The sequence below is a fragment of the Phacochoerus africanus genome, chromosome 10 (genome assembly GCF_016906955.1).
Source record: "Phacochoerus africanus isolate WHEZ1 chromosome 10, ROS_Pafr_v1, whole genome shotgun sequence".
In the NCBI taxonomy this organism is placed as follows: domain Eukaryota; kingdom Metazoa; phylum Chordata; class Mammalia; order Artiodactyla; family Suidae; genus Phacochoerus; species Phacochoerus africanus.
Window position 1 is genome coordinate 9149701 of NC_062553.1, and position 16388 is coordinate 9166088.

The 16388-nt window shown below is 45.3% G+C and overlaps 1 protein-coding gene across 5 annotated transcripts in view; it reads right to left on the reverse strand.

Annotated features, from left to right (window-relative positions):
* The window catches only part of BOD1L1 (biorientation of chromosomes in cell division 1 like 1), a 57234-nt gene that overhangs the window by 26024 nt on the left and 14822 nt on the right, over positions 1-16388 (reverse strand). For all 5 annotated transcript variants that reach the window (XR_007137408.1, XM_047798046.1, XM_047798047.1 and 2 more), the window contains 5 exons: positions 13997-14163; positions 12518-12626; positions 11744-11882; positions 10427-10499; positions 1796-7751 (listed from right to left, as the gene is read on the reverse strand). Coding sequence is in view for 4 of the 5 variants with exons in the window: in XM_047798046.1 (XP_047654002.1) it covers positions 1796-7751; positions 10427-10499; positions 11744-11882; positions 12518-12626; positions 13997-14163 (6444 nt within the window). In the remaining variant the exon portion in view is untranslated. The remainder of the gene's footprint in view (positions 1-1795; positions 7752-10426; positions 10500-11743; positions 11883-12517; positions 12627-13996; positions 14164-16388) is intronic.

The following is a 16388-nucleotide window of genomic DNA, read 5'->3' on the forward strand; positions in this document are numbered from 1 at the left end:
AGGTATATTCCCACCAGAGGAGGTGATCAGTGAATAGACTCACTGTACTTGCTTCACAGCTGACACAGCAAAGCTGAACATAAAGTTAAAACACTGTGAAGCAGATAGAAAGAGAATGGAATTTTTCTCCAGAATAGGCTCAAATCTGTCCTTGTCTCAGTCCTTTTGTTCTTGCTTTCCTCTGTCCTGTGACTTGGAGGCTTATGTTTCTCTCACCTGCCCACAGGTAAGCCTCCAAAGAGAAACTTTCCTTTCTTCAAGAGGCTGCCAGCTTTTCCTTACCAAAAGCCCTTCTATTTCTGCTCCCTCAGGAGGAAAAAAGGGAGGGGAAGGAGGAGGAATAGACTGTAGCATAGGGTGAGTCATAAAAACTTCCAGAACATTCAATGTACCTCAAGCTAAAGTCAATGGAAAACTTTCAAGTCACTTATTTTAACTCACAGAACATTTCTTGGTGTCTCCCACCTAAGTCCCTATAATGAACATCTATTGGCCTCAGTCTCCTGAGGCTGCATTTAGAAGATACCTAAGGTCTATTTCAGTCGAAAAGCCCAAGATGCTACAGTTCATACAGTCAGAGTAGAAAGGGAAGTCAACATCTGTGGTCCCTTCAAGTCCAGCCCATATGCTCCCTAAGTTCTCAGAGCATCCTGTGGCTAACCCTAGTCCAAGCACCTGGCACACTGCAGTGTCACTGCCTATGGACAATACATGGCTGCACTCATAAATGTCTTCCCATCCTGACCATTTAGCTTGGAATCCACGATCTGAAATGGGATGGTATGAACGACCAAGCTCAAAGCTTATACCTTTTTAAGTTGCTAACTATTTCTTTCTTTTCTTTTTTTTTCTTTTGCTTTTTAGGGCCATATCTGCAGCACATGGAAGTTCCCAGACTAGGGGTCAAAGTGGAGCCACGGCAGCTGGCCTCTGCCACAGCCACAGCCACACCAGATCCAAGCCCCGAGTCTGTATCCTACACCACAGCTCATGGCAACACCAGATCCTTAATCCACTGAGCAAGGCCAGGGATCAAACCCACATCCTCAGAGATCCTAACTGGGTTTGTTAACTGCTGAGCCATGAAGGGGACTCCCAGTTACCAACTATTTCTAACAAGGCCAGCACTCCCTGAAATCTACCAGGAGGGAACACATTTCTGTTCTTTTTCAAATAAATTATAAACCAGAAACTAACTCATGTACATGAACAATAAACTCTGTTAAAAAAATAATAATGCACTCCCTTGATTAGAAGTAGTCAGCCAGACTGAAATGACACATGGTTCGAATGTGTAAGTCAGATGGGGTTGGAATGTTGCTTGTTTTTGTACCATTATCTTCTTTTTATATAACAGAAAACAGACTCAGAAGTAATTTTTTTTTTTTTTCTAAGAGGCACTCGAGTACTATGCAAGTTACTTAAACTCTCTGAACCTTTTTTCTCATTTTTAAAATGAGGGTGCCAAAAACCCCCACTCCTTTCATATGTGCCTGTAAATCTTCATTTTGACTGCTAAAAAATCTGAAGGTCAAAGAGATTTCATAACCCAAAACAGTCCTGCGATGACACTTGTCCAGCAGAAGTCCTGGCTCTCAGCCTCCTGCCTCTGACCACACGTGAGGAGTAGGTCTGAGGCTCTAAGTTTGTGAACATAATTTTAGAGAAGCTTGACCTTTAAGGTGGATGAAGGCTGTTTTGTGACTTTCTAGAACCAAACCATCTTTTGGAAATTGCCTTAAATGTCCTCTACATCTCTGCAAAATGCGGAAAATTTGCAACTAGAGATTCTCACCTGTGTCATGCAAATATTTCTCAGAAGAAACAATGACTTCGAGGCCTCTTTCTTCCTGGGAAGACTTTATCACGATGTCACCATCTTCTGCTTTCTCAGTGGACACCGCAACAGTCCTCTTGCCACTGTGGTCACTCTTAACAGTCAGGTCCTGCTCACCTTTATGAGCCGAGAACACTCCACTGCAGATAGTGGGAAGGACTGCTGTGTGAGAAGGAGCGATTTCGGATTCTTGGCCATTAGTACATTCAGCAGGGGTGGTTTGCAAGTTGCCCTCAGGAGGAAGAGAGGACAAGGCATCAGTTTTTTTAGCACCAGTATTTACTGCTGTCAAACAGCACAGGCTGCCAGAGGAGTCCTGGGCTGTCTGCTCTGGTTTTCTTGGGTTCACGGGGGAGTCCGAGGTCATCTCTGAGCTCCTCGTTGCTGAACAACTTGCTGGAGCACTGTCCCTGGATGTCGCGGCCTCAGGGCTTTTGTCTGCTCTCTGAGCACTGCCCAGACAGTCCTTGCCAGGCCTCCCTTCCTCTGGTGCACACACGGCACCTGGAGTGAGCATGCTGACTGCCACCCTGTCCTGCCCTTCCCCGCTTCCCAGTGCCACCATGGGGCCCGACCTTCCTCCTGCGCATGGCCCAGGACACTGACGGTTGCTTCCAGCCCTCACGCCGGGCACAGGGAGCTCAGGCTTGCTCGCCTTTCCTCCTGCATTGCCTGCAGTCAGCTGATTGTCCTCGTGCCTGTCGAGGCCACTGGCGGTCAGCACACACTCGGCTGTGCTGGTGGAGATGACGGCAGTGTCACCGAAGTCCTCCGCTCGCGCAAGGGCAGGCCGATCTTCATCCTGTGGGACAGCACCCACCATGACCGCTTCTCGCCCTTCGGAGGTGCTGGTGGAAATCATGGCGGCGTCGCCCGTCTCTTCTGCTGGCCTGGCCGAGGGCCGGACTTCCTCTCGAGGGACGGCACTGGACACTGGGCCCTCGCAATCTTCTACGGAGCTCGTTGAGATGATGGCGTTCCCATCCTTCTCCTCCATGACGAGGACGGACCGCTCACGCTCGCTCTCCGCAGCCACACCGCACACGGAGGCCTCGCATTCCTCCGCGATGCTGGTGGAAATGAGGGCGCACTCGTCTTTCTCCTCCTTGCTGGTCGAAGCCCGGGGGCTCTTGGCTCCCGTGGGCGCGCTGGGCGTGGGGCCCTCGAAGTCCTCGGTGCTGACTGACATCAGGCTCTTCGCGTCGACTGCTGCGACCGCCTGCTGGCTCTCGGCGCGCTGGATGGTGGTGGCACTGGAAACGGGGACCTCGAACTCCTCCCCGAGGCTTGTCGAAATCATGGCGCACTCATCTTTCTCCTCTTTTCCAGCAGCGACGAGCTGGCTCTCGTCCCCTGACGCTGCGCTGGGCATGGGGGCCTCGAACTCTTCCACATTCACTTGGGTGCCTTCCACGCTTCCTTCCGTCCTCAGGGCACTGGGCCCACCTTCTTCCACGTCCACAGTCGCGCTTAACTGTGTGGTGAAGCCATCTGCTGTACTGGTGGAAATCATCAAGCCTTTGCCTTGACCTTTACCCCCCGCCAAACACGCGTGGGTGGTGACCTTGTCCCTGGCCGCAGCGGCCACGGGGCCGTCACAGTCTTCATTTTCCACGGAGGTGATGATGCCTTCGTCCTCCTTTTCGCTCGGTGATGGGGGGCAAGCCCCGCGCCCTGGGACCACGCCAGACACCAGTACCTCGTGACTGCCCCCCACCAGGCCGGCGGAAATAGCGGTCGCGTCCACAGTTTCCTCTCGGGTGAGGCGACCGTCACTTTGATCTGATGCTGCACTGGTCATGGGCGCCTCTCCACCTTCACGCGCTGGAGCCGCTTCGCCCTTTCCCTCAGCGGCGCTGGTCACGCTGCTTTCCACAACGCCTTTGGCGCTGGAGCAGATCTCTGCGTCTTTAACGTCCTTCTCGGCACCGCTCATGCTGTCCACGCTACCCTCGTGTGCGCTGGGGACCTCAGCTTCCACACGCCTGGCCACCGTCCCAACCTGACCGTCCGCTTCCTCTGCACTTTCACAGATCGACAGCCCCTCGCTCTCTTCTTCTGGCCCCGTGCACGTGGACGCGTGTCCGACCTCGTTGCCTCTGCCAGTACTGGTCACCACCCCCTCCCCTTCCTCATCCTCCTCCTTGGCGCCTGTGCTGGTCACGATGCCTTCGTCATCACATGGGCCAGCAGCAACAGATGGCACGTTGGCAATGTCCTTGGCTACCGTGCTGTCCATCGCACTCTCTCCGTTTTCCTCGGATTCAGAAATCAGAGCAAAGCCTTCACCGCTCTCTTCCGAACCTGTGCAGCTCGCTGGGCCCTCCCCGTCTTCCTCCGTTATCCCTGTGCTGGTGACGGCGCTCTCCCCTTCTGGGCTGTCGCTCGCAGAACCTCCTGCCTCCTGGGTGGCGCTGGCTCCTTCTGGCGCGTCATTATCGACTGGGGCCCCCTGAGCACCCATGACCCTGCGCTCTTCCTGTGGCCCTGCACCTGTCACTAAGCACATGACGAAGCTGTCACTTCTCCGCTCTGCTCCTGTACATGTCACAGTCCCCTCGATTTCTTTCTGGGGGCCCATCCTTGTCATATTTCTCTGGAATCCATCTGTCTCCTCACTGCTGAGGGACCCTGCTCTGATTTCGGTCCCAGCACTTGTGACGGCCCCATCGCTTTCCACCTCACTAATAAAGGCAACCGTTGCTTCCGCGAGTTCTGCGTCTCTGCTTGAAGAACCGTCACATTTCCCTTCGGAACCCGCGCTGGTTACAGCATCGTCCTTCTCTTCGGTGGCCACACTGTTGACCTCGCCTTCGGCTGTCCCCGAGCGAGCCGTCACCGGGTCTGCTGCCCTTTCTTCAGGCTCGGCCACTGCGCACTCCCCACTGTCTCCTTCCTTGGTGCTTGTAAGGAAAGTCTCACTTTCAGCAAATCCTTCGGTGACAACGTCCCCTCCTTCCTCGGCTGCGGCAAAGACGGTGCCTTCGTGGGCTTCGGCCCCGGCATGAAGCGGGTGGCTGCTGGGGTGCATGCCCGCGATGAAGCCTTCATCCGCCTCGATGCTCGTGCAGGGCACGGCCACTTCACCCTCTCCTGTCTCTGAACAAGTGGTGGTGGCATCCCCTGCCTTCACTGGGTTTGAGAGAACACCTTTGTCCTTCCCTTCAGTGCTGGTGGCCACAGAAGTCTTTTCTGCTCGACCAGACCCAGTGGGCACGGTCTCAGCTTTCCCATGCCTTTGCTGTTCAACAGAGGACACAGCGATAAGTCCAGCACTGGTGTCCACCTCACTGTTTTCATTCCTTCTGTTGGCATCAGCTGACATGTTTTCTACTTCACACAGGCCTCTAGGAGGCTTAAGTCCAGCAGTTTCAGCATCGTTTTCTAAACACATGCCTACCGCAGGACCGACAGCCATGCCATCCTTTCTGCCATTTTCTACAGAAGCTCTAACTGTCTGGCTTGATTTCAAGTCACGTTCTTTCCCGGCCATGTCCACCAAGCCGCTCTCTTTATTAACAGGCTCATTTTCCACAGTCGTGCCCATCAACTCACTACTGAGAGGCACGTTTACATTTCCTTGTTTCGTGTGCAGGACAGTGGCCTGGTAACCTTCTGGAATGTGTCCTCTGCTACTCACGCTTGCCATTGCTGGTGTGTCTACCGTGGAAACCATGGCACCTTCTTTGCTGTCACTTATCCTAGGGACCTCTGATTCTGCAATGGTCAAACTTTGGTTAGGGGTCTCGGAGTGGTCCACAAACGAGGTGCTGGCTGGGCCACCTTCTGAAACAGTCCTTTTGTCAACTACAGGAACTACGCCGGAATCGTGAGACTGTTTCTGAGGAACAACGGTCCCGGAACTTAAGGATGGGGAGGGGTCCACATCTGTGGAATGTTCGAGAGCAGCATCTCCTGGAGCAACATCTTCTTCAGAGGGTCTGGTGGTATTTTTCAAATTCTTCTGTGCCCTGTCACTTTCTGATGCGACACGAGGTAACAATCGATGACCAGGGTCAGAGTCTACATTCATGCTGTGAGTCCCTGGTTGAGTGGGCTCCCTCTCCCCGGGGCTCGGTTTGGACACAGCACTTTGGAGATGCACCTTCTTGGGCAGGGTGCTTTTATGGTCGGCGTGCTTCTCAGATGTACCACCAACAGCTCCGGTTCCACGTCCGGATCTGCAGGCTGGGGCTACTTTTTTTGAATCTTCTATGCAAGTTCTTAACTCTTCCTTTAGAACTGCAGTAGTGGTTTTTTGTTTCAAAAGACAGTCTGAGTCAAAGTCTTGCTGAGAACTACTGCTGCTGCCATCTTGTGTTTTAGACACTTCTGGTGCGTTTTCCACGGCTGGCTCGGGATCAATTTCCATCGGCTCCTCTTCGGGCCCCGAGGTGGGATCATTGCTTTTCCTGGGTCTCTGAAGGGAGGAACTACTGAGAGGGCCTGAAGGGCTCGCTGCTGGTTTTTCTTCCCCTCTGGTCATTTCTTGGGATAAGCTTCCTCTTCGATTTTCACACAACCTTCTGCTTAATTTCTTTTCCACGACGGAACTATTTCCTCTGGCCTTTTCGTGACTACCATCGGCTTCCTTACCATCCTTGTCCTCCGACTTATTTTCTTCCCTCTTTCTCACATCCTTACCACTGTGCTTTAGGCCTCTGCTCCTGTGCCCCTCGGATAACTTCCTCTCAAGTCTGGCAGAGCTCGCATCTTTCTCACCCTTGTACTTCTCCTTGGCTGGCAGTAGCCTCGCTCTGTGACTAGACTCTTTCTGTGCACCGTGTGCCAAAGGGGCTGCACTCTCTGATGCAGGCTCCACCCCACTTTCCTCGGGAGATCGGTCTTCAATTTTAGACTTCCGCGGTCTGTCTGGGTCACTTTCTTCTGTGTTCTTTTCCTTATCTGCTTTTGGAGTGGGCGCCTGTTTTGTGACATTTTCTTGTAATTCTGTTTCCAGTGCTTTTGACTGCTTGCCTTGGCCTTTGGATTTAGATTTTAACACAAGTTTCTCTTCTAACAAGCTCTTGGTTCTTCGCTTCTCCTTGTGAACAACCTCATCGGGTTTGGGGTTACTATCTGTATTAGTTGAGTCTGTATCACCCTTATCCTCTGAGTAACTTTCGCTTCTTCTCTGTAAAGTGATTCCATGTTGCTTGGAACTCAAAGAATCTTTCTGAATTTTAGAATCACTTGATCTTCTTGATTTGTGCTCTCCCTTAGTTTTGTCAGCTGACATGTGCCTCTCTTTTTTGTTGTTTTCCTTACGAACATTCTCATCAGTTTTTATGATATATTCAGAAACCGGTTTACCATCTTTGCCCAAAATCGATAATTTCCTTTCATTCCTATGTCTACTTTTTCGTTCAGCTTTATCATCCGAGGAAAGCTTTGCTGGCTGACTTGACTTCTGAGTACTTTCATCAACGGTCAAGCCTTTCTCGGAAGAGTGAAGCTCAGCCTCGTCACCTGCTTTATGGGCACTGTCACCCTTATACTTGTGTTTTATGGACGGTTTGTCTTCTGACAGAGTTTTCTCTTTTTCAGGCTTGTCCTTGGTGGATTTTGCCTCTTTCTTAGGTAGGCTTTTCAAATGTGGTGTTTCAAAATCCTCTTTCTTTAGATGCTTCTCATTTTTAAGTATGCTTTTCTGTTTCTGGGGCTCTTCCGTGCCAGTTTCTGAGCGTTCCACTGGCCTTTTTCCATCTCTCGTGTCGGTCTCTTCCTGTGCCCCTTCCACCACAACAGGGGTCGATGTCCGCCTCTTATGTTCCCTTTCTGTTTTGGATTCGCTTTTGTTTTCATCAGTTGAATGCAAAGACTCTGAAAGTCTCCGAGCAGGTTTACTTGATTCACTCTTTGCATGAATGTGTTTCAAATCCTTTGAAGAAGATGTTTTTTCCTTTTCACAATGCTGTAGGAAAATACAAGTTAAAAGATAAGAAATACTAAAATTAATTTTTTTTTGAATTTAACATTAGAGGGCATTTAAGTATGTTGAGTGCTGTCACGTTACACCTTATTTAATTTTGCCAGCAGCCTGTAGGTATATTTAACTTCTTTTTATGCATCAGAAACCTGCAACTCTGCATGAAATCAATAACTTGACACCCAGCAATGATTTCATTCTAAGTCTAGTATTTGTCCCACTACACTGCATCTTTATGGAGAGTGGTTCTTTCTCCTGACATGTGTGCATGCACTTAGGAGGCTGCCTTAAACTTTCAATTGCTAAAGCCCACTAATGCCCAGTGGACATCAATTAAAAAAGAACTACAGTCCAAAGTTCTTCTTCTTTTTTTTTTTGTCTTTTTGCCTTTTCTTGGGCCACTCCCGTGGCATATGGAGGTTCCCAGGCGAGGGGTCCAATTGGAGCTGTAGCCACTGGCCTATACCAGAGCCACAGCAACATGGGATCCGAGCCACATCTGCGACCTACACCACAGCTCATGGCAATGCCAGATCCTTAACCCACTGAGCAAGGCCAGAGACTGAACCCACAACCTCATGGTTCCTAGTCGGATTCGCTAACCACTGTGCCATTACGGGAACTCCCCAAAGTTCTTTATAGTCCAAAAGCTTAATACCCAATGAAGGCAATTTGAACATTTTATAATGAAATAAAGGTTTCTTATGTTTTCATTAAGAAATCCAAATTATTTCTGGAAACTTCCTGAATTTAGGTTACCCATAAGACAGTCTACTTAGGAAGCTTCAAATGCACACAGTAACTCATAGTAATAGCAATCATATCAGATATAACATACATATTTGTTTCTGCATCCAAAGGAAGGTACTGATAGACCAAAGCCTCCAAACCTCCCTGCCTACTCCACAGTATGGCACTGAGTGGGTGAATATTAATGACTAATCACACTTCTTAATAAAGACTCACAGACTAGCGAGACGTATTCAAATAATGGGCTGAATCCTCAGAAAGAGCTCTGTGTCTCGGGTCAGTTTATTACTGTAACTTTTTCTATATTAACATGAAGATTAATAACACTACTGATAGAGGGACCAGGACAAAGATCTTAAAAAATACTTTAAAATTAAATTCATGAAAGAAAGAACCACTAACATGGATTTCATCAACCTAGTAAGTGCTAACCAATTAATGTGAAAAGAGTTTTGAGATCATTTTCCACAAAAATTTTTCATAAAATAAAATTAAATATTTAAAAATATTGCATTAAGATAGCTGGATATACTTCTAAATATGCATCTAATTTCTGGATAAAGACATCAAGAATATTTACTGGCTATGAACAAATACTTACTAAATCACTAGTGCTTCCCTTATAAGTGTGAAGATAATTCAGATAATTCAGGAGTTCCCGTCATGGCTCAGTGGTTAACAAACCAGACCAGCATCCATGAGGACGTGGGTTTGATCCCTGGCCTCACTCAGTGGGTTAAGGATCTGGCGTTGCCGTGAGCTGTGGTGTAGGGTGAAGACACAATTCGGATCCAGAGTTGCTCTGGCTGTGGTGTAGGCCAGTGGCTACAGCTCCAATTGGACCCCTAGCCTGGGAACCTCCATATGCCGTGGGTGTGGCTCTAAAAAGACAAAAATCAGCTACAGAATTATAAATATGGCAGTTTATATAAACATTTAAACCCAGTGAAAGCAAAAATGTATTTGCAAGAAAATAAGGCAAAAAGGTGAAGATTTTTTGCACATTTTGGGGGTATTTTTATGTACACATTTTTACTATTTAAAAAGGTCACATCTTGGGAGTTCCCGTTGTGGTGTAGTGGTTAACAAATCCGACTAGGAATCATGAGGTTGCAGGTTTGATCCCTGCCCTTGCTCAGTGGGTTAAGGATCTGGCACTGCTGTGAGCTGTGGTGTAGGTCACAGACCCAGCACGGATCCTGAGTTGCTGTGGCTCTGGCACAGGCCAGCGGCTACAGCTCCGATTCGACCCCTAGCCTGGGAACCTTGATATGCTGTGGGAGCGGCCCTAGAAAAGGCAAAAAGACAAAAAGAAAAATAAATAAATAAATAAAAAGATCATATCTTGGAAACAATCCAAGTGCTCAACTATAAGAAAATGCTTAAATTATGATATATCCATTCACTATTCATTATATATAACACTGGAATCATTAAACATAATTAGAAAGTTACCAAGTAACATGAAATGAGTCACAGGGAATGTTAAACTCTGCAAGATTACATCTACTCCACAAAGTTATGTACAGATGTGGACGAGAAGTGGAAGAGAATGAAAAAGAAACAATTTGTCAGGTAAAGAAATTTTAGCTTTCTCCCCCCTTTCTTTTTCATTTTTGTTACTGGAAATTCTGTTACCTCCAATGTAAGAAATGAGGAGTGGGGAGTTTAAGGAAGAGAGAGGAGTAGAAAAGGAGCTACTGCACAGACAAAAGAGCATACAAATCAACTCTCCAAAGTAAGGAACTGGGGTCATAATGGATGGGGAGGCTAGAATGCTGAAGGTGATGGAATTTTTTTTTCAACTTAGAAAAAAATCAGACTGCATTCTAAGTTTTACAACAAAGGACTGAATGGCCTATATCTAACAAAAGAGCATTTTAAATGGGGTTTTACCAATTAAGACACACCTCACTTGTTTTGAGGGTTTCTTTGGAATCGTCTTCAGATTGTTGTTTCTTTTTAGAATTCTCATCAATGTTCCTGGGTGGGGGAAAAAGTGAAATATGAACTTTGAATCAAATTTAAGAATTTCTCAGGAAGGTTAAAAAGAAAAACTTAACTTTTCTTTACTATAAACACTTAATCTGTAATAGAGACTTCTACATTTCAATTTAAATCTTAGTCTTGGTCAACTGTGAAGAACCCAACCCCAAATGTGACACGGACTACTCTTAGCTCTATAGGAAAGTATCCTTGAAACAAAAATTCCTGCTTTGTTGCTTGAAGATAAACATGATGTGGGCTGTAATTTGAGCTTGAAAATCTTATCTTGAAAATCTTATCTTTTGGGAGCTCCTGCTGTGGCTCAGTATCCATGAGGATGCAGGTTTGATCCCTGGCCCTGCTCAGTGGGTTAAGGATCCGGCATTGCCGTGAGCTGTGGTGCAGGGCACAGATGCAGTTCAGATTTGGCATTGCTATGGCTGTGGTGTAGGCTGGCAGTTGCAGCTCTGATTCCACCCCTAGCCTGAGAACTTCCATAGGCCATGAGTGTGGTCCTAGCAAGACAAAAAATAAGAAAGTATTATCTTTTGAATAAACAGGGTAGTTTTATTTTTCAGCTTAATAGGGATGAGGAAAGGAGAAAGAGAAGAAAAAGGAGAGCTAACTCCTCCCACTGAGTTCTGCAAATTAGTGATTCAGCTTGCTTCAAATCCAAGATAAATTTACATAACTGCATCTCGATGGAACAGCAAAATTGTAGCCCATGCCTATACAGCCACTCACAGATTCTCATCAGCTTTGTAATTCTTACAGAATTAATCATGATATTGTGGTGCTAAAAACATTTGGTTTGACCCTCTGGTTTATGGGGAGAAGCATGAGAACTGGTGAAGTGAACTGCCTGGAAAGACTGGAAAATGGATATGGTCACTGGCAGTAACAGAACAAGGACACTCCTCGAGTTCTTCTAAAAAGTCTGTAAACTCTCTGAAACTCCAGGAACAATTGTGTGTTCTGGGCAAAGAATCTGAAGTTTCTATCAGATTATCAGAAAAGTCTGGGACCTCCCCCACAAAAAGACTAGTATACACTACTTTGAAACAGCATAGGTATCAATACAATGAATTATGACCCTCAAGAGGAAACCCTAGGTCCTTTCAGAAACATGGAGTAACATACACATTCAAGGTCTGGCTCTTTACTGTCATTTTCAGCGCCTCTCTTCTGAAAGCATGCTGAGAGAATGTTACAGTGGGAGTACGGCCAGTTAACTTATGTACCTGGAATCCTTTTTTCTTTTTTTGCTTAAGGCTACCTTTTTCTCTAAAACTTTCCGTTCTTTAAGTACTTCTTTAATCCGGGGGACTTTGGGTTCCAAACTCTTTGTGGATGATTCTTCTAAGTCCATACTACCTTTGCCTGTGAAAAAAGCAATCAATAAACTGCATTTTAGAACATGGTTTTATAAATAGCATATTTATTTTTCATTAAGATTTCCTAATCATAGTAATGGCTTTAATATCTCTAAGCTGTGCTGGGATAAAAATAATATTTTAGATGAAGAAGTCCTATATTTATTTATTATTTCAAATGCTCGTATGTGTGGATTTGTATATCACACAAGATAAGTGTCTACAGGAAGTTCAATTTGTTCAATGATATAGTCCAGATAAATGTTTGACATTTCAGTTTACATAAGTATAGATGAATTCCATTAATATCACTGCAAGGCTTGATGACTCACAGGTTAACAGTAAATTTTCCAGTGATAATTCATTCCACAATCACTGGAAAATAAATTGCTGACATGGGAGTTGTATAATCTGGTTCATGCTAGAATGATTAATTTAGATACAGCAATATGATCAAAAAAGAAAAGTGACTGAACACATCAGACTAAAAAGTAAAGTAATAGTCCATATATGAAAATAGAAAAATTTTTTAGTCTAACTGTTTTGACATACAACTTTGATCATTTTGTTTTATATATTTTTATCTAGAAAATAATGGCATATAAGATAGTTTAAAATATTAAAAGTTAGCATATTCTATACCTTGACTCTTAGCTTTCGAAGACTTTGTCTTTTCTTTCTGTTTTCGTTTTTCTTCAAGTTTCTCTCTATTAATTTGCCTTCTTAAAAGCCTCTCTTCTTTTTCTTTAGCCTAAAACCATGAAATATTCATAATTACCTTGACAGATTATCAGGCAAAAGTAAAAGCACTCTGGGAAAAAAAAGTTTGCCCTTCAGATGTCCTCACAAATTAACAGGCTCGGCCCACACACGCACACGCGCACACACAAAGCGCACATACACCGCTATGCACATCAATGTGTGTGAGCATGTGTTTCAATTTGCGAGCTATCAGAAGAATAAAAGAGAGGGAAGTGAAATTTTTCCATTACTCTTTCAGAATGTCATGAATTTAAAGAAGGAGAAAGGTATCATTTTGGGAAATGGTGCTTTAATAAAATGCTCTTTCAACTAAAAGGGTAGCTGTGAAAACACCTATGAGCATAGATACACAGGTAGGTCTCCATAATTTTTCAATTTTCTCAAAGAAGAAGGCTGAAATGCAGATTTAAGTGACAGGCTAGTCCTACAACAAATGTGACCTGCACTTATACTCTTAGGACCCAGGTTTTGGAGGAGGGACTTTCTGCACTGTATTTTAATGTCAGGGAGAATCCTGTTATTGCGTGTTACACCCACCATTTCTTCCCCACCTAGAACTCAAAGTCTCAAAGTGCCAGACATCCTAAGCATAAGCCTAACTCCTGACCGACCAAGCTTTTCAAAAGAGAAGCCACTATTAACAGTTTGATATACTTCCTTCAAATCATTTATTTAATGTAGTATTATTTCCTCATCCTATGATGACAACTTTTCATGTTTTAATGTTACTGAAATTGTATCTTACAACTGCTATATACATACAAAAAGGCAGCATTCTTTTTTCCTTTAAAAAGCTGTTAGTAATTCAATGGCATATGTTAGAAGTATTTTCTTTTTTTTAGCCATTTTAGGGCCGCACCTGTGGCATATGAAGTTCGTATGTCACAGCCACAGCAGCATGGAGTCCAAGTCATAGCTGACGGCTACCCCTGGTCCTTAACCCAGGGATAGAACCTGCGTCCTCAGGGATACTAGTTGGGTTTATTACTGCTGAGCCACAATGGGAACTCCACAAGTATTTTCAAATGCATAAAAAGTGGACTGACTGTGCTTCTATTCTAATTATTATGTTAATGGCTGATGCCATCTCTCTTTATGGCTGAACCCATACTTGAGTCAAACATTCCCAAACGATGGGACGCCTTGGTTGTGACCAGTTTTAACTACTATTAAGCACGATGATGTGAACACCTCCGTCACGTGTTTATGTCTATTCTATCTCATTAAATGACAGGGTTTCTGAAGGCAGAACCTCTATGTCACTGTTTTGAATACTCACCAGTGCCCTGTAAACAGACTAGTCAAGTTTGCCAATCGGACCTAACAGGTTTCAATAAGAAGAGATCAAATCGGACTTACGATACACTGTCGGCGCTGTTCTACGGTAAGTTCGTCATCAGAATCACTGTAATACTTTGAGTAAAGATACGGTTTGTGAACATAAGCATGCCGTACACTTTTTGCTCTTCCTTCACTGGGGTCACCGGTTTGAGTTTTGGTTTTGTTCTGCTTGTTCTTTTCTTCATCTGGAAGAAAGTCAACAGAGAGAGGAGTGCTTCTGTCAATCAGCAATAAAATCAATATTATGCTTGATCAATATCAGGTGGCAAAAGTCACATCAATGTAGTTCAAGTGTATCTGTGGGTCTGACAGGAGAAATACCACTACGCGAAAACCCAGAAATTGACATTTTTCAAAGCTATAATCTATATCTTAATTTATTTAATTTTCTCTTTCTTTCAGCTTCTTACACATCAAAAAGGCAAAGAAAAATCAGACCTTATAGTTATTTGTTTCCTTGACATAGAGTTAATCCTCATTTATATGTCAGTAGCCTTGGTATAGACCCGTGAGCTCTCGTCTATGGAAGGGGAAAAAATTCAGTAACTGGTCCTACACCAAGTATACACTAACCCCCCCAACCTTGGGAAGAAGGATACATTCCCTGTGAAAAAGCAAGAAGTATCCTAAAAACAGAACCTTCTTACTTTTTTGGTCCAGGAAAAGCCTTGAAAAGATCCAGTAAAGCACCTGGAATTTAAATTTCACTTCGGATAGAGAAAGCAGAGTGTTCAAAGGATGAAGAGCACTCTTCCTACTGTGGACTCAGGAATGACCTCCTGAGGATAATATGAAGACTGGGGAGTGCTGCCATTGCATTTCTGGGCTGCTAATTTTTTAAATGGATACTAAGAAAAAAAAAAGGCAAAATCAGAGAGACTGAAAAATACATGTGGCATTAAAATCTACCTTTTCTCTTGTATGATTTTCTCTCTAGATGTTTTATCCAGGAGCCAGCAGTAAATTTACAAGATGGTACCTTCAGGCAATTGCAAATAATGTTCATTATTTTTGACTTCTGAAAAGTCATGAACAATATTTAATCATGTGGTAAAGAGCAACATTAGGTTTCAGGTAGGAGCCCAGAATTGGCGCCTGTGCTAGCTAGCTACATGACCCTGCACGAGACACTTTCTCTGGGTGACTGTTTCCTTACCTGTCCTCCACACTAGTGTAATAGTGGCGCATCACAGTTAGAACACAGTAAGTCCTTAATAAGGGTGGGCTGAAAAACAAACTCTCTAACAGAGAGGGCTGGGCTTTGCCCTTGGTTCTGGGAGGTATCTCTAAGGTTTGTTTGTTTGTTTATTTATTTATTGTCTTTTAGGGCCGCACCAGCAGCCCTGAGGTTCCCAGGCTAGGGGAGGAATCAGAGCTGTAGCTGCCAGCCTACGCCACAGCCACAGCCACGTGGGATCTGAGCCGGGTCTGCGACCTACACCGCAGTTCATGGCAACCGCCAGATCCTTAACCTACTGAGCGAGAGCAGGGATCGAACCTGCATCCTCAGGGATGCCAGTCAGGTTCGTTAACCACTGAGCCACGACGGGAATTCCTCTCTAAGGTTTCTGCCTTACAGGAGTATTTCTGTTTACCTGGGATGTTGCGTCGAGCCAAACTGCCTAACAGTGTGATTTAGGGTGAGGACTCTGGGTCGTGGGCTATCAGTTTGACCTCCAGAGGGGCTAGAGACTGAGGTCAGATACACAAACAGTCAACCAGGTCTACATGATGAAATCCCAATAAAAACTTTGACGTGAGGCTCCAGAGTGTCCCTGGTTGGCAGTAATCTGTATATATTGTCCCAGGAAAGTGATGCTGTCCACAGCTCCACAAGGAAAGGACAACTGGAGGCCCTGGGTTTAAACTTTCCTGGACTCTAGCCTATGTGCCTCCTCCCTTGGCTGATTTTAATTTATTTCCCTTTGGATTTCCCTGGTGGCTCACTGGGTTAAGGACCTGGTGTTGTCACTGCTGTGGCCAGGTTGCTGCTGTGGCACAGGCTCAATCCCTAGCCCAGGAACTTTTGACCCCTCCCCTCCTCAAAATTTGTGTCCCTGGCTGTAATAACCATAACCATGAGTTTAGCAGCTTTCAGTGACTTCTGTGAGCACTTCTAGTGAATAATCAAACCTAAGGGTGGCCTTGGGGACCCTGAATTTGCAACTGGAAGTGAGGGCAGCTGCACTCCTCAAACCCCACATATGAGGTATATTCATACGTGATCTTGTCTAAATCTTACAATAACCCTAAGGAATGGAGTTAAGAGCTGCAGAACCAAGGCTTGTTGAGGTTTAGTGACTTCCCAAGCTTGCTCAGACAGACCACCTCAGAGCTGGGACTCAGAAACACATCTTCCAGGAGTTCCCGTCGTGGCGCAGTGGTTAACGAATCTGACTAGGAACCATGA